This window comes from Struthio camelus, chromosome 3, assembly GCF_040807025.1.
Source record: "Struthio camelus isolate bStrCam1 chromosome 3, bStrCam1.hap1, whole genome shotgun sequence".
Taxonomy (NCBI): domain Eukaryota; kingdom Metazoa; phylum Chordata; class Aves; order Struthioniformes; family Struthionidae; genus Struthio; species Struthio camelus.
The window spans coordinates 121,882,998-121,905,376 of NC_090944.1; the positions used below are offsets into that span (position 1 = coordinate 121,882,998).

At 36.0% G+C, this 22,379-nt stretch overlaps 1 protein-coding gene across 33 annotated transcripts in view; it reads left to right on the forward strand.

Moving 5' to 3' along the window:
• Positions 1–22,379, forward strand: part of NRXN1 (neurexin 1) — a 726,764-nt gene that overhangs the window by 312,648 nt on the left and 391,737 nt on the right. For 23 of the 33 annotated variants that reach the window (XM_068939986.1, XM_068939987.1, XM_068940005.1 and 20 more), the window contains 2 exons: positions 363–566; positions 2,730–2,756. In XM_068939986.1, coding sequence (XP_068796087.1) covers positions 363–566; positions 2,730–2,756 — 231 coding nt within the window. The remainder of the gene's footprint in view (positions 1–362; positions 567–2,729; positions 2,757–22,379) is intronic. The other 10 variants (XM_068939992.1, XM_068940002.1, XM_068940006.1 and 7 more) reach the window with 1 other exon arrangement.

Here is a 22,379-nt window from a genome sequence, read left to right on the forward strand (position 1 = left end):
TTTACCTGAATAGCTGTTACTTGCTGTGACCTATTTTACATAGTATGAGCCCAGTCTTGCAATCATTTATTTACATGTGATTTTGCACATCTGCCTGAAGATGCAGATGTGGATGGTTGGTTCATTAAGAGACAGAGCAATTAAGTTTCTTTAACAAGCACCAAAATAGCCCACTTAAAAGCAAAACTAAATCAGAGATTTGTGACTTCTGATCAACTTTGCTATGTTTCCCGTTAATAATTGTCATATGTAACTCTTCAGTGTCATACTCAGTGGATATGGTTTACCATCTTCTCTTTAAGCAGTTTCAAGAAACGTATTATACTCACTTAATAACTGATTTTTCTCCTTTATGTTTTCAGAGGCAACAATTTTAAGCTATGATGGAAGTATGTTTATGAAAATACAGCTCCCTGTTGTGATGCATACAGAGGCAGAAGATGTTTCTTTACGGTTCAGGTCTCAGCGAGCTTATGGCATTTTAATGGCAACTACTTCTAGGGAATCTGCAGATACCCTTCGTTTAGAGTTGGATGCAGGACGGGTTAAACTAACGGTCAACCTAGGTAACAAACTCTTCCTCCAAGAAATTAACATTTTTCTTACATTTTTCTTTTTGCTTGCAAACATTTAAGAAACAGCCTGTTTTAACGTTAAAAGTAAATGGAAATGATACATAAACACACATCTATGCAGCATTTGCATATGTACATGCACACATAAATACATGCCCATTATTATACTTCATTATTTTGGTTTTGCGTTTTTGTATTCTTTATATAGTCTTAACATAATCCATCACAATATTTTTGTACTATTGTGTATTCTAAAAAGAGAAGACTAGTTCATCAGTGGTGTTTTTAGGTTAAATTATTTTTCTGCTTTGTGGAAGCTTGGGCTTTCTCCATAACTTCTCCACCTTAGCAATTCCACAATTTAAGCATACAAGCAGCAACAGCATATATATGTCAGTTTAGTTTTAGTTGCATCAGTTAATGTACAGTGTGCATATGTATCCAAGCTTTACTGGTTTTAAAACGGAAAATGTTTCAGTTAAGCATGATTTCCACTGATGGATTTATTGGTCTCCTTTTTTTAGCTGTCAAATCTATAGTAAATCCATCTTCTATTTTTTAAACAGTTCCGTAGTGGTATTTTGGTAGTATCAAAAGATAACACAACCCTTCAATGCCCAAAGACTGCGGCCCTTAGCAAACAGCCATGCGAACAGAAGAGGCACGAGCCCTTTTACAGAAAAAAATGTGGTTTCCTGGTTTGAAATATAATTAACAAAGTGTTAGGTTATGGTGTTCTCTAGTAAAAATGAAGTTTTAAAGCATTTTGCCTTGCTTATAATTAAAACCAACTCAGGACCTGAAAGAGCATATAAGTACGCTTAAGAAAATGCACGTTCAATGACGTGAATTAAATGATATTTTTAAAGGCTAATAAATATTTTTATTATTTTAATCGAAGATAAAATTTCCGGAAAACATAAAAAAAAAAAAACTCCCTTCGCTCCCCACTTTTTATAAACGTCTATCGCTGAATGCTGTCGTGGTATGTAGATTTTGGAAGGGATAGTAAGTCTTGAGAGTGAGAGAACCAAGGAGTTTCCTTTTGTAGTCCTCTCTTCCAGTCCCCTCTAGTGGCCAGCTAGGGTTACAGCAAACTGCTGACTACTCTGAATTGTGAAACGGCACCGTGGAGCCTCCTTCAGGAAAGCTTTCTGTAAAAGGGGATGTGCAGATGCTGGTCCTTGGCTGTTTGCAACCACTTTTCTGATGCGGTTGACGACACATGGCAAACTCAGCTATATGGAAACAAAATCTAGGTTTAATGTTATATATGTTCCTCAAAGGTATAAAACAGTAGTGCCTGTACCAATCAGTGTTGCAAATAAATCTTTTTTTTTTTCAGTAATAAAGGCAGGTAGCCTAGGCTAATATCCTAGTACAGATCAGGTCATTCTTTTTATGTACAGAGTACCACCCTCTGTCATGTTTTGCCTACTGCTATGGCTCAAGGAAGTAAAGAAATCCATGCTTTCGCAATATTGTTTATTCCCCCCACCTACCAAAATTTTGAAAGTCAGGCCAGCAAGTAATCTGAAAAGAGACAGCGTTCTCTTATTATCAGTGTTTCCAAACATATTATTATTTTCTCTCTGTTAACGTAGCTTTAAGGATAGTCAGTGTTCCTTTACTAATCCTGTACTTCAAAAACAATGTAAAAGCACACAACCGTATTTATCAGCCTGGGAAATGTGCTTTGTATTTTGCTTTCTAGTTTTTAAAGACCAGCCTTTGAGGTATACTATACAAGAGTGGTCCAAGATGTCTGATTGTAGCCTGGTTTGCTCTATGACCCATTGTGACGGAGCACTTTGTAATTGCATTGAGAGGAATTACCTGTTCTTTCACAGATGGGGAGAAAGTTGCAACCTGCCTCAATTAAGCATCTTTGACATTTAATCCTAATTTTTCGCTTAGATTTGTCACCATGTAGCTTTGTTTGAAATTGGCCATTTTTACCCTATTTGTCGTTTCTATTTACAAAGACTTATCGCAGTATATCTGGGTTATAACAGTATGTAAAGACTGATGATATGGAGTGGCCATATTTGCATGTGTCTGTCCCCGGAAGGGTGGACTGTGATTTTATTGGATGTCTGCAGCTATTACCTTGAAGGATAAATTTTCATTTTTCATCTATTCTTCCCCATCTAGACTGTATCAGGATTAACTGTAATTCCAGTAAGTGCCTATTCAAACTTTTTAAAATGTTATTCCACCATTATAAAATATGCAACTTAGATGAAAAAGATTGTGGACAGCTTGCAAGCGCTTGATAATTTATTAGTGAAATGTGATGATTAATTATCTTTGTGTAAAAAGTCATCATATACACTACTGTATATTTTTGTCCTTCCCATATGGTATAACTTTTAACTAGAGTATTAAAAAAGGAAGGATTCTCCAGATTCTAAATACACAGAGATTACCTACCAGTAGTAATGAATTATTCTAGCTGGGTTATTTTATTGGCAGTAGCTATAGAAGTTTTGAACCAGCATTTGTGATAAGCTGCCACATCTTTTCCTCCTTGTCCGCTCTATAATTTTCTTGACATTTTACTTCCAACCTGCGGTTAGACTCTCTGAACATAATTGTTCATACTACAATAATTTCTATTTTATAATCCTCCTAGGCAATTAACTGTATTTACTGACTGCTTACAACACAATTGATTTTGTTAAACCCTTGTTTTATGGGGACGTAATAGATTACATTATGGACATTATTATTAAGTCTGAGAGAAAACTATATTTCTATGATGATTTTTTACACTCTAATCATGCAAGAGCCCTTAAATTGAACAATTTTTCTCTGTGATATGCATGTTTATGAAACAGAGGGAAACATTTGCCAGATGAATGGACTAAATTTTAACTTCTCTGATATTATTTGGATTAAGAGGCTATATTCTGAAAGGAGAAAAAGGACTGTGATTTTATTTTGAGTCTATGGATTTCCTGAATGGTGTCAACAAAAGTATCGATAGTAAGTATGGTAGATTTTAGTTTGGGGTTGGGTTTTTTTTCCCCCTTTCTGCCGGAGTTTGCAGGCTAGATGATTAGCTTTGTGAAAATATGAAGAAAGCTAAGCAACAAACTATCTGGATGTACTTTATAGTAGTAATAACTGCCCATAAGTCATTAAAATAACCTTCCATAATAATTTTATAGTCCATGAAGAAAAAGTTGTAACTGCAGTTCTTTATAATGTGTCATCTGCTAATAGATTTTGCAGTGAACAATTTCACAAGTGCAAAAATATATTATTCCTGTTAAAAAGCAAAATTTTCTTGGGGTGAGTATTTACTCTAAACCATATTTAAATCTGGACAGATTTTTCAATAACATTAAAGTAAATGCTTGCATGTACCAAGGCATAAAGATAGCTTTCTCATTAGTACGAAAAGTTTTAAAATCTTTCGTTTATTAAAGCATGTATTTCCACTAATGTCCATTGTCAAAAATGCAAAAGAACATGAAAAATCTCAGAAACAGTATATTGATGTCCGTTATTGATAGGACGTTTCTTTTTCTTGAGTAAGTTCTGATTAGAAAAGATTTCCAGGTATAAGACAAGCAGCTTTTAAGGTAGAAATGTAATTACTTTGTTTGGTACAGACAAATACCTTTTTCTCAAGGAAAAAACAGTATTTTTTTCGCAATTTCCTGAAAAAAATAGAAAATCTCTCTAAGAAGGGAATTACTAACATAAAAAAAAAATCACTAATAAAGCCTTAATACAGTAGCTGTTTTGTTCTTTTCATCTCTTTTGGACAAAATGAGATGTTATAAAAATAAATTAAAATGATTCTAGATTACATTATCAATGTCAGTTTTGGATCAAAGAGAGGACTTGCAAGTGCAGAGTAAGTAATAAGCCTCCAATTCAAGGACTGCAAACAGCAGGAATGTTTTTATAGAGTATTGCTTTAGGAGTTATTAATTCTTCTGGATCTCGTATGGAAGCAGCATAACCTCTGTACAAAGTATCCTTGGTATCAAACACTCTTATTTTCTTTGCAGTTTGTTTATAACCTCCTTGTTATTAGAAGTGAACTTTCATAATTAGCTTCACCTCCTCTTTGTTCCTTGTGTACTGAACAGATTTTTGTGAGCTTTCAGTACCTATCGTGATGGTAAGTACTACAATGCCTACTTATCAGCACTGATTGTAGTTTTTCAAAAACCAGATAACATTTCACAAACAGTTTTTGTGTTTTAATATTTATATTATGATGAACTGTTGTTCTTAATAGTCCTTAGAAGATGCTTGCCTGTTAGACAACATAATGGATTTTAGTGGAGGACAGAATTATTGTCAAAGCAACAGTGTCCTGACCTTGGGCCTTGATTTGCTAAACAATACAGTGATTCAGTGTCTATCCTTTTGAGTCTTTTAGTCTACTGAGAGCTGGAGCTGGATGTGTATCAATCCTATTTTTATGTTGATAAAAATAAATGTTGTTTTCATGTTTAGCAAAACCGTTTTAAGTTTTTCCCAAGATTCTATTGCTTACAAATCAGGCTTCTTGATATAATGTCACTGTTTGGACTGAAATACTGTTTGCTATAACTAGACTAGCAACAGAGTTAAGGTCAGGTTGAAATTATGTAGTCTGAATTTGGAGAGACAGCTTTAAGGAAGATAGAAACAAACACATGCAGAAAGTAGTGTTTAACTAGGAGAAGAAAAGGAAAATATGAATGCAAGCACCTTATTTCCTTATTTCCTTATTTCCTACAGCGACTTGCAAACATCGTGAATAAAGTGCTGCACCTCCTCTTCCCATTTTCCCTTAAACATGGCCTGAAACTTATCTTTTTTTTCACTGAGATCAAATGACCAGAACTATTGGCTGGTCAAAGCTGAGATTTTGTTGGCAATTTGATCTGTGCTTTGTCATGACTTCACCTTCAGCTAACGTCAGCAGAAGAGGTAGTGTTTTGTGGTCTTTGTTTGCAATAGATTTTTCTTAAATTTCAAGTTGTTAATCAGGTTGCTACTGAGCTTTTGTCTAGCCAAGAAGATTATGGAGAGTGCTCCCTTCATGCCATTTTTATGGACCTGAAAGGCTTCGCAGCTGTGTTGAGAGATGTATAGTCTCTAAATGATAACAGGTTGACATATTAATGTCAAACGATTTCTATTTTGTGTTAGGTTTGTAAATTAGTCTCTTTATATGGCCGTACACCACTAGAAATTGCTTCCTATGTTAATCAGAAAATACCATGGCTGAAATGTCGTTTTTATGTACCCTTAAATCACTTCAGTGTGTTCTTCAGACCTGCAAATTCACAAAATCAAATTGTCTGTCAGGCACGTGAAATGAACCGTCCTTTCATACTGCAGATACACTTAGGTCAACATTGAGATTAACATCAGGAGAAAGGGGCGAGCGTGTATTATGAGTGAAAATGTCTACTATGATTTCGGTCTTAGTTTTTGTAAACTCAGGGATTCACTCAAAAATGAGAGCGAGGTGAGAGATGTTGGTTCAAATAACATGCATCCTGCATGCTCAGGATTGCTTGTCGCTAGGCATTCTGTAAAAAGAACTGTATATAAGCTGATTGCTATATAGTTCTTTACATATTGTATATGAATCTGATGAGCTAATCCTTAAAAGTTGCCTAAGGAGAAATGTTCACAAAAAGAGTACATTTCTCCCTTGCACAGAGGGAAGTTGTTTATGTGCAAGTTTGGGAGAGACAGACTTTACTTAGATGGCTGATTCTTTTTTTAAAAAAAAAAAACAAATCTCAAGTGGACTTTATTACACCTAATGCAATGCTCACTGTTCTCTTTTTTGCATAACAGAATAGGAAATGGGCTTAAAGGGATCATGTACTATTTTTGTACTATGTTAAGATTAAGTCTATCAGTCCCTATGTAATCAAAATACCCTTAAAGCCATTTCCTATTTTGCTTGACTATGACTTGATCCATCCTAAATGATACCGAGTTTCATAGGGATTCTAATTATTAGAATTATAGAATCATAATTTATACTTTACAGCCTACAATTAAAAGACCAGTGAATCTTGTGGAACCAAATGGATTTTTTTCAAATGGATTTTTTCCATTTTTTTAGAGACATTTCCAAATACCTCTTTTTTCCAAATATCTCTTTAGAGACAGAATTTCCCCCCGTAAAACTTATATGACAGATATATAGTAGATTTTGAATGACTAATGGATAAACACAGATGTTTCCATATTTTCACTGCTGCTATGGTAAGAGCTATTACTTTGACTTAATTTAAATCCCTTTTTTTTTCTATTTTAACACTTCCAAAACACTAGCATCTGAAAACTTCCAGGCACCTGCAAGTTTAGAGACTCCCAATTTTTTTTTGCTTTGCTATCGTTCCTGAAAAGTGAACTCTCTACATTATTTTTTTTATTAGTCAGCAGAGTGGGGTCTTAAAAACTTATCATTTTTATTAATTGTTATATAATACAAATAATAAATAATGATAATCATACTGTTAACTGGGAAATGACTGCTTCTCATTTGATTCTGAAAGCATTGGACACTAATAAAAGAAGATATAGAACAATTTCTTTTTTCTGTTGAACACTGCTCAGTAAGATGCATGCAACTAGTGCTCCCACCGAAACTCACACTTACACTCAAAGGTGAGACAATCCTAAGAAGTGACCAAGATTTGGCAGTACTAGGAAGCAGGGAACAATGAGTACTCTGATGGCAATACACACGTAAAAGACTCCCTGGGGGAATGTACTAAGTGCAGATGGACCCTCTATGGAGCTCCGCCCATCCGAATTGGGAACAATTTCCAGGGCTTTGAGGGTTTGCTGTGTGCCCCTTTAATATTCGTTTTTTATATTTGCGTGCATCACTGCTTCTCTGTCTTCCTAGATCTTCATCCATTCTCCCGATCCTTTATTTTTTCCTTCTTTTTTATTTTTTCTTCTTCTCTGTTTCATTTCCATGTTTTTTCTTGCAATCCTTTCTCTCTTTTTGTTGTTTTGTATCTCAGCCTTTTTTATACTTAGATATTCTGCAGACATGCAAATTACGGATGATTAAATTATTCTATATGAAATATGTAATACCTATTACTGAAGCATTTTTTCTTGTCAAGGCATCCGACAAATCCAGAGCATGACAAGGAACTGTCAGGTTATCAGTAAATAGCAGGAGAATTCAATATGTTGAAGAACCCAACAATGATGTTGAAGTACAGTATATTTTCAGCCTGCATTATAGGTTTTAAGCAGTAGAAAAATGTAAATGAAGACCATATATCCTTTTGAAAGCTACTGCTTATAATACATTTGCTTGCAAAGTCAAGAGTCTTCAGCTATGTTCTTGTGGATATTGCAAAATCTACTGTGATGATTGAGCTAGTAATAAATATCCATGTATTAACTTCTCACTATCTGCGGGAAAGAATGACTAGAATATGGAATTTGCACCTTTTTTTTTTTTTCCCTTGGCAATAGAAAATCATTAAATTGTAGGTCCCCAATACATTTAAGTTTTTGCAATTGGTCTGGCTTTTGTGCAGTGGCTTTAAATTGTATCAGATAGTTTTGATCTTTGTTTCTTATTCAATATGGCTGACAGCCTGCTAAAATATGCAGAAGAGCTTCACAACAGAAGACGTAGCAAATCAGCACGGTACTTACTGAGAGCTCCGTGTGAACTCTGGAGCATAGTATTTGAAATAATTATAAGTAATTATTTGAAAGCTTTGGCTAAACTTTGTAGATTTAGATCATCAGGGTCATTGAATTCCTTCTCAATCAGCAGTATCTTTTAAACACCGTTTTCCAACCACATGGTTTCCTGTAAACCAGAATCTGCTACTGTACAGCAAAACTGAAAGCATACACCGGCCATTTCAACCATGTACAACCCACTAGTCTCTAATAGAAAATGTCATGTGAATGTAAGCAAAGGAAACAGGTCAAAATACAAATGAAAAAGGGAAATCAGCTACTTTAGGTCTCACTGGAGACCTTGCTGTTGTGCTGAATTTGCACTAATATTATCCTATAAACTGTTTCAGGCACTGTGTTGTGAAGTAAGGCTGGAAGCACATGTAATAGTATGGCTGGAGGAGTGAATGAGGGCCTTGGTAATGAGACAAAATATATGTCTTCATATCATCCACATACAAAAAAAGCATTTTAATCTCTAGTTCAGATAATGAACCTAGAGGTATTCATACAATTGTTTGGACTGATTCTGATAGCTAGACAGCCAGTAGGCTCAAGTAACACATCTTATACGATCTCTTAGCTGTAACCCATTCCGTGCTTATGTATTGTCCATTTTGGACAAAGTTAAGCAGTTAAAATTCACCTTTCAAATTTGTACTGAAAGAACGTAGACGTTCTCCTTTGATCAAGGATAGCTGCAGAGCAGCAGTATGGATGCATTTGGAACACACTCAGATAACACTTTTGACATGTTAGCAAGCATGCTAGGAAAAAAAGCTTAAGTTTGAAAGCAAAATTACCTGTATAAACATAGTCAAGAGGACTAAAACAGTTAAGGGACAGCCCTTAACTGGTTCTAAACAGCCACAGAAGCCAATCAGGAGAGCCCCTGTCTGATTCCTTGTTTGCTGTTAGAAACTGGGTGAGGAGAAGAGATAGATGCTGCAGAAGTTATGCTATGTAAGCCCATCATATTAACTTGCTTACTGGAGATGTCATGGCAAACGCATTCCTCTCTTCCTACTCTCTGCATGCCTGCCTTCTTTGGAGAGAAGTAATAGCTGCTTTCCTTCACGTGCAACCTGCTTCTGTTCCCTGGGAGCACTTAGGGCAAGATCTATGACTTGACCTTACAGATAAGAAGTCTTTCATTTCTATACACGGGAGAAAAGAACAGTCATTGTGCTTCCTCTCTCGCTGTTTAGCATCTATTTAGTGTGTTTTGTTTTAAGGTTGACTCTTCTGTAAGTAGTAAAAGCATGTAGCTTTGATTTTTAGAATTCTCCCTAGCACTCAGGGGCTTGGGAGTTCTGCATAGATAGTTCAAAATAAAGTGTTTTGGGAAAGCATTGACATGTGTAAGAAACTCAACTAAATATACTAAAGTCATAAATATTCAGTAGGCTGTTTCCAGATACAGATACATGTTAACACTCAAAAACGTTTCTAAAAAAGTCATCTCTGTTGATTCGTTGAAGGGTAGGAAAGACTTAGCAGAGAATGTAAAGGAAACTGGCAGGGCCCTTGCCGATTGGTTCCCAGTGGCTCAGCATACCCTTCTTTGAGCTGCAGAATTTCAGCTGTCATTTAAAAAGTTTAAAACTGACATTTACTTAAAGGCGTGCTTTTCTAGTCCTCTTCCAGTCTGCCCATCCTGCTCTTGTATTGGCTGTTCCTTGTTGCCAGCGCAGTTATTCAAGCATCCATATGATGAACTGAAGGCTAATCTTGCATATGTATAGTGGGATTGTCAGCACCCCTGGTGAGACACCTATCAGTTCCCCTGCCGTTCTGCTAAAGAAAAAGTCTTAGCTCCACAGAAGCAAACTTGACCTTCTTAGCTGGGGAGGAGGGGCATTATCATGCTAAAATACAAAACAAAAATTCCGACCTTCATTACAGGGAAAATAGGTGTTTTAGGTTTGCCGGCCGACCATTTAAGGGTCTTTCAGATTCACTTTCTCCTTGCTAGTAAAGCTTTCAAGGTAGGCTGCTGGGGATTGAAGGCCTCAATCTATTACTTCATCCTGGCCTGTCTGAAGGACAGCAATAACATTTATTTCTAGGCCTCCGTTCTCTTTGCTGCCTAGTAAGCCCTGGTGGTCTGTTTTTGCTTTCTCTTAGCTAGAAGAAAGGGAGATTGGCGGATTGTCAATAAAATATCACTGCAAATTTTCTTACTAGAAAATAGATGTTTTCCTTTTTCTGTGTCTGATTCCTTCCTTTCTTGTCCCTCTTTTCATACATGTGTTTTTTTTCCTTCTGAGTCCTGTCTGTTACTTAATGGTACTTCAAATATGTAACTGGTTGAACAGGAGCCTCAGTTATCAAATAAGTAAATAATAGTAGCATATCTGTGTGTTTTCCAGGCCACAGAGCTGTGCTCTGCAATAGCTAGGGACACTCGGTAAAACAAGGCAACATTAAACACTTAAATAGATGGTTGTCTGAGTGAATTTGAAAATTCATACAATCAGGATAGTTAGTACAATCACGTCCTAATCATGACAAGATCAAAAAACATTAGATTTAAAATTGGATGTAGACTTGCTTTTAACAGTACCACAGAAATATTCTCAAAAAGGTCTTTTATATTTGTTAAAAAGTAGGAGACTTCCCAGTTGTGGTATTTCAGTGTTATCTGACTAATTCTAAGCTTTTCTATACCATTCAATTTTATAAGGCCAGGCATAGATAGTTTTCCGTTTAATGTAGGTGTAAGGCTGTCTGAGTCAGGTCCATGCTGCGGGTATATATCAGATGTCTGTTTGAGAATTGGTATGCTGCCAAAATATTATTAGCAGAGCCCAAGGGCATGGCCTGGAGTTGAATGAAGTTGTTCCCTCAGAACCTTCAATATGAACTCTTAAGGGAGATGAGGAGGATACCCCCGAAATACTAAAAATGACAAGAGGATTCCTGGAGGATAGGAAAGCAAAGATTGCTGCAAGCGTGCAACAGCCTGTTTTACCAACAGGGAGGAAACAGCCTCCACGATATGTCAGATCTATAAGAACAGATTGTCTTGAATTAATACAGCCAGACTTACATGAAATGAAATGGTGTGTTTAGCTCATACTGGTTCTATCCAGATCTTTTGTAAAAAGGGCTTAGCAGAAGAAGTAGACTGGGCCTTTCTACTTTTTAATGAGAGGAAAGAGTAGAAAGCAAAGTTTTTAATGTATAGTAGGTCCTAAATTTCTCTTATTCTATTTTTGTGATTTTCGTATTCAGCTTCTGAAAAGCAAGATGACTTAATCACATTTCAGGACTGGTGATTTAAATTAGCCTCACAATTTCTTTTTTTTCATGCCAGAGACTGGCTATTAAAATGTCATCTTGTAGGGGTACGGAAGAGTGGTGTTCTCCTCAGTAATAACATAGCAATTGAATACTATTTTCTCCTGGGTAAGAATGCGTAGAAGCTTATGTAATGTCATTCTTATGCTACTAAACTGGGCTGTAATGGCAATTTTTTCACAATAAAGCTTTGTTACCAACTGGCCCGATAGGGATCTTTACTAACATATTCATAAATGATCGGGAGAAGAGGAGGAACACAGAGATGATTGTTTTTGCAGATGCGATTTATTTGTTTATTTATTTATTTAGGGAAAATCAAGTGAAATACAGCATGTAAAGGTTTTCGGAAGGGTTTCATAATGCTGAATGACTGGACAATAAAGTGGTAGCTGGAATTACATATCAGTAAGTACAAAGTAATTCATGCTGGAAAAAGTAACCTTAATTATGCAAGTATAGCAACGGGGTCTATGTTATGGTATTATCATACAGATGGCAGCAGATGATGAAAGCAAGTATTTCAGTAAATTCTCAAAAAACATTCATTCTTAGTTAACAGTTAAAACTGGTCAAATAGTTAAGATACAGGACTAATGCATTTGGCTACTTTGTACTAACTGTTGTGAATAATTGTTTTGACTCTTTGACAAGTGCATTCTGGCAACAGATTTTGGCCTGTAACCCTTTCACAAGGAAAATGTTAGCGTTCTGTATGCAGAAATAATATATTAGCTCAGCATCACCCAGTTGATGATATTTCTACGCTTATTCTCAGATTGGGAAGAGTATCAGATTTTCTGTGTAAATACCCTTATTTGCTTTTCATATTGCTCTTCATTTGTTTCTTAGGAGTCTCTGTTTCTTAAGAATAATGCTGTTGTGATATTCATTTGTTAACACATTTGTGGAAAACAGCTAAATGTGCTTATAAATGAGAATTCTGCAGAGCAACAGTGCAGTCTTTCTATTAATGGATTACAGTTTTAAGAGGTTTTTTTCAGGTGATAGAAACTTAAAGTTTTCTCCAACAGATCTGTTTGAAAAGATACTAAAATCATTATTTTAATTCAGAAAGCATTTGGGTTATTATTAGGAGTACACTTAGGATTTTTTCCACCTAGGATGTCTTACTGAATCAATACTGAAATGCTGAACTCTGGAACTTTTCAAGAAAAACTAAATGAATTGCCATCTCTCTGCATGTACATACTGCTTTTTTGATAAACACATGACATGTTCACAGTCGTCATTCCATTATTCTATCGCAGTATACACTTGTAAAGAATTTGTATACCGAATGCTACTTTTGAAAATGAGATGGATAGATACACACAGAAAGAGCTACGGGAGAGGGCAAATATTATGTAGCGTCAGAGACAGTGAGATTTGAATGGATTGTCATATGTCACAAACACAACTGGTGAGCGTTGCAGTAGGTCTGAAGTGTGTTTCGGAGGATTGCCAGGTCTCCTTCTTTCTGTCCCTCTCATATTAATTAAAAGATATTATGAACGAAAGACTTCTAGATTATGAAAAAGTGCGCCTGATATCAGTGAGAGTCAGATCAGATCCTCCTTCTCGGTTTTTGTTTTGAGTAAGGGAGCCAAGTTGCTTAGGTAAAGCTCGACTAGATCTGATTCAAAGTAGTAAAAAAACCAAGCATACTAAACTGAAATTTTGTCCAAATTAAAATGATTCTGGTACATTCATATGTTTATACTTCTGGAAGTCTGGAATAAATCCCTGATAACCAACTATTTTGCTCCTCAAGCAATAAGATAAGTAAGATCTGATTACAGACAGTAGTAAACAGTACATGTGCACAGAGCCTTTGTTTGCCCTTTGCATAGGTACTGTTTTAAAGGAGAAGTAGTGTTCTCTGCTCATGTGCGTATACACAAGTTGGCAGAACCTGGTTTCTGAGCCATCTGTGGCATTTTGATAGCCACTCCTTTTTTGTGTCTGCAGAAAATATTGTGTAAGTATCTATTAGTTTTAGCTGGATGACTGTTTCAGAAAGGTTGGCTATTTTATCAGTGCACTTCTCAGCAGCAAGTCGTTGTTTCGTTAAGTTCAGTCTTGATGAAGTCTAGCAAGCACTTAGCTGTAATGTTATTCTCTGTTAATGCTATAAGAACAGTTAATTCATTTTTCAGTGTACTTTTCTGAAGAGCTAATAGTGTTAAAAACATCTTCTCAGAGCATGTCACTGATGAGCAGTTTTGTATATTAAAAACACTTATTCTGTACCTAGCACATTTTGCATCTGTGTCTATTAAAATGTATGAAACATCCATCATAAGTGCTCAATAGCTTATTACTGGAACCACGTAACTGCTTCCTTATTATCTCTTCTTGACGATGACTTTAACAAATTATATTGAGGTAGTTGTTAAAATTTCCATCCAAGTGCATTTCTCTTTTAGATGACATGTCAAGAAGTTAACTTATGCTCCCTTCCAGCTGATTTCTAGGCCTCAATCCATCAGAGAAGTTGCTTCAAAGGTGATATTACTCTGTTACGTTGAGACATCAAGATAATGGCTAAAGTTGGCTTTCTGAGGTGCAGTCCCCTTTGGGAAGTGTGCAGAGAATTCTTCAGCGTTTATTTGTCTAGGCAGTTCTGAAGAAACAAGGCACAAGGTGAAGACTAAGACATGGAATGAGGAAAAGCTATTAAAGAGAACAGGGAGCTGTGGTTAATGTAGCTTAAACTATTTTTTTTTAATATTATTTCTCATTCATTTTACATTCTGCGAGATTTTCCTCCAGGAACTGAAGTGCATGTATGTAGAATTAATATTCCAGAAATTAAAAGTTCCTCTCTGTCTCTGCACCTTAAGTCTTTTCTCACTAATAGTAAAATCTATCCGGAAAAGAAAGACCAAATAGGTAAGTCAACACTTCCATCCTTCAGTTACATGCCGTGAACTGTATATGTATGATTTTTGGAAATCAGATCAGAAATAACAGATAACAAGTATAGTATACTTACAACCATCTAAGTAATTCTAGTTTTACTAAAATTTAAACACTGCAGTTGAGAGAATAAGTGAAAATTGCCCATTGAATTTATGGCCTGGCTAATGCTATACTTCAAATTGTCCACGTGTTTATTTCTGCATAAATTATCGCAGCTTGAAAGCAGGTATGCTGTTTCTTACGGTGGAACAAGGCAGATGTATACCACATGAGCTTTCAGAAGAAGAAGTTTTCTTGTGTCTCCAGTTACTAATATTTTGCAGGTAACAGAAGACAATGAGGGAGTTAGCTGATAAGCAAATGAACTATGAATAAGAGCAGGTCTATCTAGAGAAAATGACAGTGTGGCTGCTTGATTTCCTAAACAGACATAAATCAAGATACAGAGTATGCCTTAACAAAGTGCAAGTAGGAACTTTTGTTAAGAAGCTGATTTGTTTTTTCAACAACCCAAAACTGTCATCCCCCGACAGTGAACACAGCCCTTAAAAGAGATGATGAATATTGAAAGAGCACTTGAGATAGTCCCTCAATGTTGAAATCAGTCCCAGCTACTCAATTTACAAAGTTACTGTTTTGTTTTGTTTTAATTTTGTACAGGCATGCAAGAGACAGTAAGTAAATAACCAGGAAATAACAGATAGCAAAAAGTGCTTGACTGTCTATTGTTAACATGCAGGTGTCACAATTAACTAAAGCTTCATCTGGAGACCAAAAATAAATATATGCCTGGGGAAGTGATAGGTTTAGAAGCAGCTGAAATGTAGCTTGAAAAGCTTGATGCCAAATTAAACTTACTCAAACTGTCTCAAACAGTCTGAAACATAAGAGCTCTTTGAGATAGCTGAGTACTTCTGTTCCCAATAAAATCCATATTGGAATAAGTACGTAGTAGTTTTTTTAAATCTTATTTTAGACCCAAGTGTCCTGTAAGTGTATGTCTGAAAAATCCTATTTGTACAGGGAAGAGAAATTCCCTAATAGTACTCAGGTAAGGGATATCAAACCTAACTTCTCTCAAAATCAAAGGGAAAATTTAAAGAACACTTAGGATATCATCTACAATTTTCGTCTGCAACAGTTAGGGGTTTTTTTTCTTCTGTATAAGACAGGTTCAAGAACTTTATTAATGTTTACTATTGACCTTTTTAAATGATACTGGAACATTTAAATTTTAAGGTATATATTCAATGTATACGTTCCTGCACTATGCCCTGTACCATTGAGAATTTCAGGTATCTTTTAAATAAGATACTTGAATCTTTAAATCTGGTGCAGCTGAACTGGTGGTTCTGCAGAAGTTGTAAAGGGTGAAAAAAAACAAACAGTTATGAACTATTACACTGTAATGATGACACTTTAGAAGAATCAAACTCAGAGTAAAAGGACGTGACATAGTAACAAGGAACATACAGACCAAAAGTAATGCATTTCTGTGAGTGTTTTGAAATATAGTTTAAGAATATACAGTAAAAAAGAAGCCTCGGCCTTATGTGTCCTTTGCTGTGTAAGTCAAAAAAGATGAGACCAAACCCGTAGCCATTAAAGTCATGAGAACTGTTGTTTATAGAACAGGGATCACCCTTTGTATTCATCTGTTTGTAATTTTTGAAAATAATCTGAATTGTCTATTTTGGTGCTCCTCGCTTGGCTCCCGTGTATATATAGAAGCATCCAAGAATAAGCAGGCTCAAGAAACTATGTGGTCTTTGATCTGTTATAAGTATAAAAATATTTTAAAGTATTTAAATAATAACAATTGCAAATCTTTAAACATTATTCTCTTCAATATTAAGTAACTAGGCTAAATGTTTTAATTCACTGTTTTCATTTAAGAAAAAATTTACAAAAAAGATATGAGTGTGAGACTTAGTTGTTTAAATATTTTAAGATAGCTGTGCCTTGGGATGAAGACACCTGTAAATTAGGAGGGGCTTATTCTTAAAATAAAGTCACAGTCCAAATTTTTTTTTCCTTTCTGTGCCAACTAGCTATCAATCTGCTTATTCTTAAACACAAGGTTCAAGATATAATGGTAAAATGAAATATTTAAGTGTTTTTTTCTGTTATGTTCACTTTTGCCTAAGTATAAAGGTAATGTTGTATATAAAAAGGTAAATTATGGATAAGTGTGCTTAAACTCTAGTTACTTATATTTTAAGATGTTCTTCAGCGTTCTGACAATTCTGGGTTTGATATAAATGGGCACAGTCAATATCCGAGTCAGTAAGGCTAATTTATGTTCAAAACTATTTCTGCTTCTTTTCAGTTGTCAGTTATAATCTAGCCAAAGTATTACAAATATTCCAATTCTCTCAGGAAAAATAATCAAGTGCACAAATCACTGCAAGTTATGTTATTTTTCCTTCATTGGGTTTAAGTGGAAAGAAAGAGGGCAAACTTAGTGATAGAAATGATAGCATAGGTTTTTCTGATCCATAAAGGATGCCTGCATCATCAGGCTACACTTAGAGATATAGCATGGGTAATTCTACACTCCTATTACCTGCAGCAGCTGCGTACCTCACAGTTTTTATTGCATTTATTACCTGTTTCACAGTTCAGGAATGAGGATCAATGACTAAGACCCAGATCTGCAGACAGACATCTCCCAGTGAAATCATTCTTCCAAGTCAGAATTACTCCCAGGTCTCCTTGGTTAAGAGGAGATAGCAAGGAAGCTGAGGCACTTTATTTTGAATAGTAAGCTGTAGAGATGGTGCCTAAGAAAAAGGAGATAGATTGCCAAGTGAATCATTCCCATTTCTTCGAAAGCTTCGAGGAATATTCTCAATGTTTCAAGAAATCGAGGGAGGGAGGTGTATGTGTTTCAGCCTTTGTACTTGGGGGTTTTTTTGAGTAATCAAGCCAAGGACAATGAGTCTGTTGGCTGAGGTGTAAATCTAACTCCTCTTGAGAAACCAGAAAGTAAACGTCAGCTCATCTTAGCATCTCTTTTTTTCCCTTAGTTTAAGTTTTTTCCCTGAGTTTCCCACAAATCATTACAATTGACAGAACTCTATATTCCCACAGAAGTAATGAATATTGGACACTCCAGGCTGCACTGAAGTCCTATCAGAACAGTGAATATTTACTTTAAAAAAAAAAAATAATTGAATTACAGTATTGATTAAAATTGAGGTTCCATGTTAATGTGTAAAATGTACTATTTTACACAAAAGTTGCCAAGTAAGTTCTTGTGGTTTTCAGTCATATTCCTATTATAGGAGGAAAAAAGGCAAACAAAAAGACGACCTCAAAACGATCTAGCCATTCCTTTTTCTGCCAGATTTACAAAGCTTTTGGTTAGGTAGGAGTTGTAGGGAATTTTTTCATTGAAATATAATTTTGGTATAAGGAGGATCCCTACAAAATAAACATAATGCACAGGAAAATTTCAGCAGTATAGATTAATTAAAACTTTCCATTTTATTCTTCCATGTGGAATATATTATTTTACACTGGATCATCCCAATAGAGTATATTTTGGTTATCAAGCCAAATTGCTGTTTTCCCTGGAACTTTATTCCATGTTGGTCTGTGTCTAGGTAAGTTGTTGCAGTGACTTAGTGCAGGTCCCTGAAGCCCCTCTGTGGCCAAGCATCCTGGCGGGTTTCCCTTACTGCGTTGCACTCCGATCTCTCGGACTCGACTACAGCAGCATTCTGCACCTGGGAGGCTACAAGGGAAAATGGGGTCGCAGGCTGGTGAAATAGCTGCCTTCCTAATGCATTGCAGTAGCTTAGGCAGAGGGAAACTGAAGCCCAACACGTTGATTTGAAAGTGCTGAAGCACCTTATTTTGTCAAAACAAAATGTTTAAACATATTGAGATTAAAATGCTTAGAATTTTTCATTCTAGCAGCAGTATCAAACTAAGGCAAAAATGAATTAAGTTTTACTACAAAACACAGGTAATTTGTGAAAACAAATTTCCTGAATTTGGAGATACTAGGATTAGGCGAGACTCCTAGGATTTGGGCACACTCTAAAATGTTTTCCATTATGCAAGGCAGGCTATGACTTTACCATTAGTTATGCCACATGATCTTTCCAAGGGCTCTTTTTAGCCTACAGTAAACACAAAGTAGATAATCTTACTTTGAAGCTTACTTTAAATTTTCAGACTTAGTTAGCATAGGGTTGTTGTGTGCTGAGAGCACAATGTTCACGTTGGGCTTACCTACAGCAAAGTTACCCATTTCTCAGTGGTCAAGTTCAACGTAATTTCTGAAAACTTGTCTCAAAGTGTTCAGCAGCGAGCTGAAAAAGCAACAACCGTATGTTTTGAGTTCATTAACTTTATTGTGCTTTAGTTCAGGGCCTCAGGGTGGATTCGTAAAACCTTTAGTGCCGCCAGCACGTTTTCTCTGATAGTCGTGTTCCTTAGAGAATGGTACAAAAGAGAAACTGCACTCTTATTAAAAATCCAGGGATTTAGCTGACTTCTGTTTTTTAGCTTTCAAAAGAAACTTTCCTTCCATTATTTCCAGAAGAAAAAAATGTACCCGTCCTTAGGGTTGTTTATATTTCTGTTACTTAAATAGGACATACAAAACTAAATTAAAATGCAGCTGATTCCTAACAATAAATGTTTTAAATAAAGCAACGTACTGTCTCTGAACTGGGTTAGAGAATTAATAATGAAATAACAAAATCAATGTTAGCCTTTCATGTTGCACTCTAGGTTCATGTATAAATGTGTTTGCAATTCCAAAACCAGTTTTTCTAAAAATATGGCTTAACTAAACCCAATTATTAACAAGAAAAGTGCACTTCTGATTTTGAGTGTGTGTGTGTATATATGCATACATATATATACACTGCATATATTTTTGATGAGTCTAGAGAGAGACTCATCTTGGTCTAGAGACCAAGACTTCCAGCTCGAAAGTTTACTACTTTGTGATCTTTCTTTCGCCATCTTAGTGAAATTAAGCAGTGGTCTTTGTTCTCTTTGAAGTGAATAGGCTTTCACAGCACAGACATTTATCATCAACATCTTTCTTGGCAGACAGCAAGAAACCTCAGATTTAATCAAATTATTGTCAGTGTATGTTTGTTCTGTCCTCTCAGTTTGATCCACTGGCTCTGTTTAGATACTTAGGTGTCACCGACAGTGTAGTATCTCAGAGCTTTAAAGAAATTAATAGGTAGATGTTTGCCTTATTGCAGCTCAAGATGGACAGCTTGCTTATGGCAAAAGGTAGACAAGGTTGGGAGAGGGTAAATACGGAGCAGCCCAGGCAGTGGACAGGAGGCAGGGCAGGTAACTTAGCAGAAACGAGAAAGGAGAAAGAGGCAGATATAAGAGAGACAGGGAGAAACAGATCTAATAAACAGGAGGATCAGAAAGGGTCGTCAAGAGAATGGTTGCTATAAAAACTGCCTAGCTCACCAAATAATGTGCACACTCTCTGCCTTGTTGATTACTGGCTTTCTGTGAGGAAGGAGCGTAACAGGAAACACTGCAGTCTGAGCAAGACCTGAAAAAGAAAAGCAAAAGAGGAGAATTCAGGATATCTGCAATATATAATATTTCAGAGAATATATATCTGTATATTTTGAGGTAATAAACATTTGTGTATGCATGCGTATGCGTATGTAATATATAAAAAAATATTTATTGCACAGAGATTTATACAGGATTGAAAGGAGGAGAGAAATAAAGATCAGTCAGCACTCTTGTGATTCATCTTAAAAAACTTTACAATTAAATACAGAACATATAATATGTATGTTCAGTATATGTATATTCACATACCTAGATGCACAGACTTTTTGTGAATGCGTTCATTCATTTGTTCTTTAAGTGATTCAATAATATATTTATAAAATGGCTCCTTCTGTCTAATTTTACATACATTAAAAAAAAAAGAAATAATAGGTCTATGGCAATGACTAGAAAATTTTTTGTCCTCAGACCTGGCTATAGTACCTGATGCCTGCAATGGCTGATTCTTTTGTATGCACCTCTGGATCTTTCACCCCCAGTACGTTCACTACGTGTGCTCGTTTTTTCTTACTGGTGAACTACATCAACCATAAACGCAGTCTGTTTGTAGTCTGGTCGTTTAAAGGAAGTCGATAAAATTTTGTTAAGTATTTTACTTAGCTTTCTAACTTTGTGTATGAGGGTGCATGTAGAGAAAGTGATTGAATATTATATGATATTTCTGTTAGAACAATAACGGAAAATCTGTTCTGCAGCTAGAATGATTAAGGCTAATGAAAGATGTTAGTGGCTCTAATCTCCTTCATTTTAATTTCCAAAATGTCAGGTTTTTTTTTCTTAAGTAACAAAAATGCCCTCAACTGACAATACTTTACCCAAATTGCCAAAAGTGATTTGGCCTTTAGCAAAGGTATTGTGGGCTGGAACATTTGATCAAGCAGTGCAGGTTGATATGTTTTGCTTGATACAACTCAGTGAATGAGGTGTTCTTGTGGAAGTTGGAGTTTGAATCTGTTAGGAAGAAAGCACAGCTGACAAAGTTTCTTTGGCTTGCAATAGGACTTTCTCAAGTTAGTTTGTCCACTAGCTTTAGATGATAAACTGATATATATCACTGATATTTAAAAAACAAATAATTTTTTCTATTAGTCAGAGACATGCATAGTCAGGCAATTTCAGGGTGATATAGATGCAACATTTAAAATACCATTGCTCACTATCGTAATTAACTTTTTAAGTTCAAGTTTGCGAATGAGTGGTTGAGAAGACCAAAACTGTTTGGGCAGCCAGCCACCATAGTAAAGATCATGCAGATTAGAAGGCCTTTCTGTTTGCCTGTGCTTCTGCATCTGGCTGTGGAGGAACCCTCTCTGAACTTTCTCCATGCTGCAGGACCGCTGTCTACCCGATTCCTCATACGGTGTGCACAGCGCCCATGAGACTGGCTGCTTGCTAGAACAGAAACCTAGACTATAGGCAGGCTAGATTTACCCCAAAAAGCAGCGTAAAAGGGACAGCACAGAGTTCTCTGGTCTTGCAGCAGGTATTCACACTCACTCACTCAGGGCTTTCTCAGGCCCACTCAGCTGTCTGTACTTTACAGTTCTGCTTGCTGTATAGATATATCCTAGCTTTAAGAGACACCAGGTAAAATCCTGGCATCCCTGACCTCAGAGTAATATTCTCTATTAACAAGAGTCATGTCAGGTTTTCATCCTTTTTGTCTGCTTATTGCCTCAATTTCAAATGGAAAATCCCACCTAACGCTGCTCGTTGTGATGTGCACAGTTTTCTGTTAGCAAACTAGGCTGAAACCACTGAAATTTTTCATATTGGCCTATAAATAGATAGTAGTGGTGTTTTACTATAACTGACTTGGGTTATGCGGGTTAGTATAGTATTCCCTGAAACATCCAGTCTCCTTGACTAGTCTCTGTTTACTTTGTCTTGCTTTCTGTGCTTTCAAATTTTCAGTATCTACCTTTGATCGTAGAATTTAATGTTCCAAGGAAGTCTGGGTGATATTTTGTATATGCTTTGTTTGTGGTGGATGGCATGGTAGGAGCCAAGAGTAGTTACTCTCTTTGGTCCAGACAACTGGTTTTTAATGTGTTTTAGTATACCAAAAGTTAGCATATTGTTTCAAAGTGAATGTGTGTTTTTACAATGTTCCTTTTAAATATTTGGTTAAAAGACCTCCCAATTTAAGTATAGCAGCATAAATATCTGTGAGAGAAACAGTAAGCATGCATGCCACTGTCAGGCGGGCAGCTGAAATCAGCAGATTTTCAGCACTTAGACTAGGCTGAAAATGCTCCTCACTAGCTGCTAAAGAGAATAGGAATCTTCAGATAGTTCAGTATATCGAGC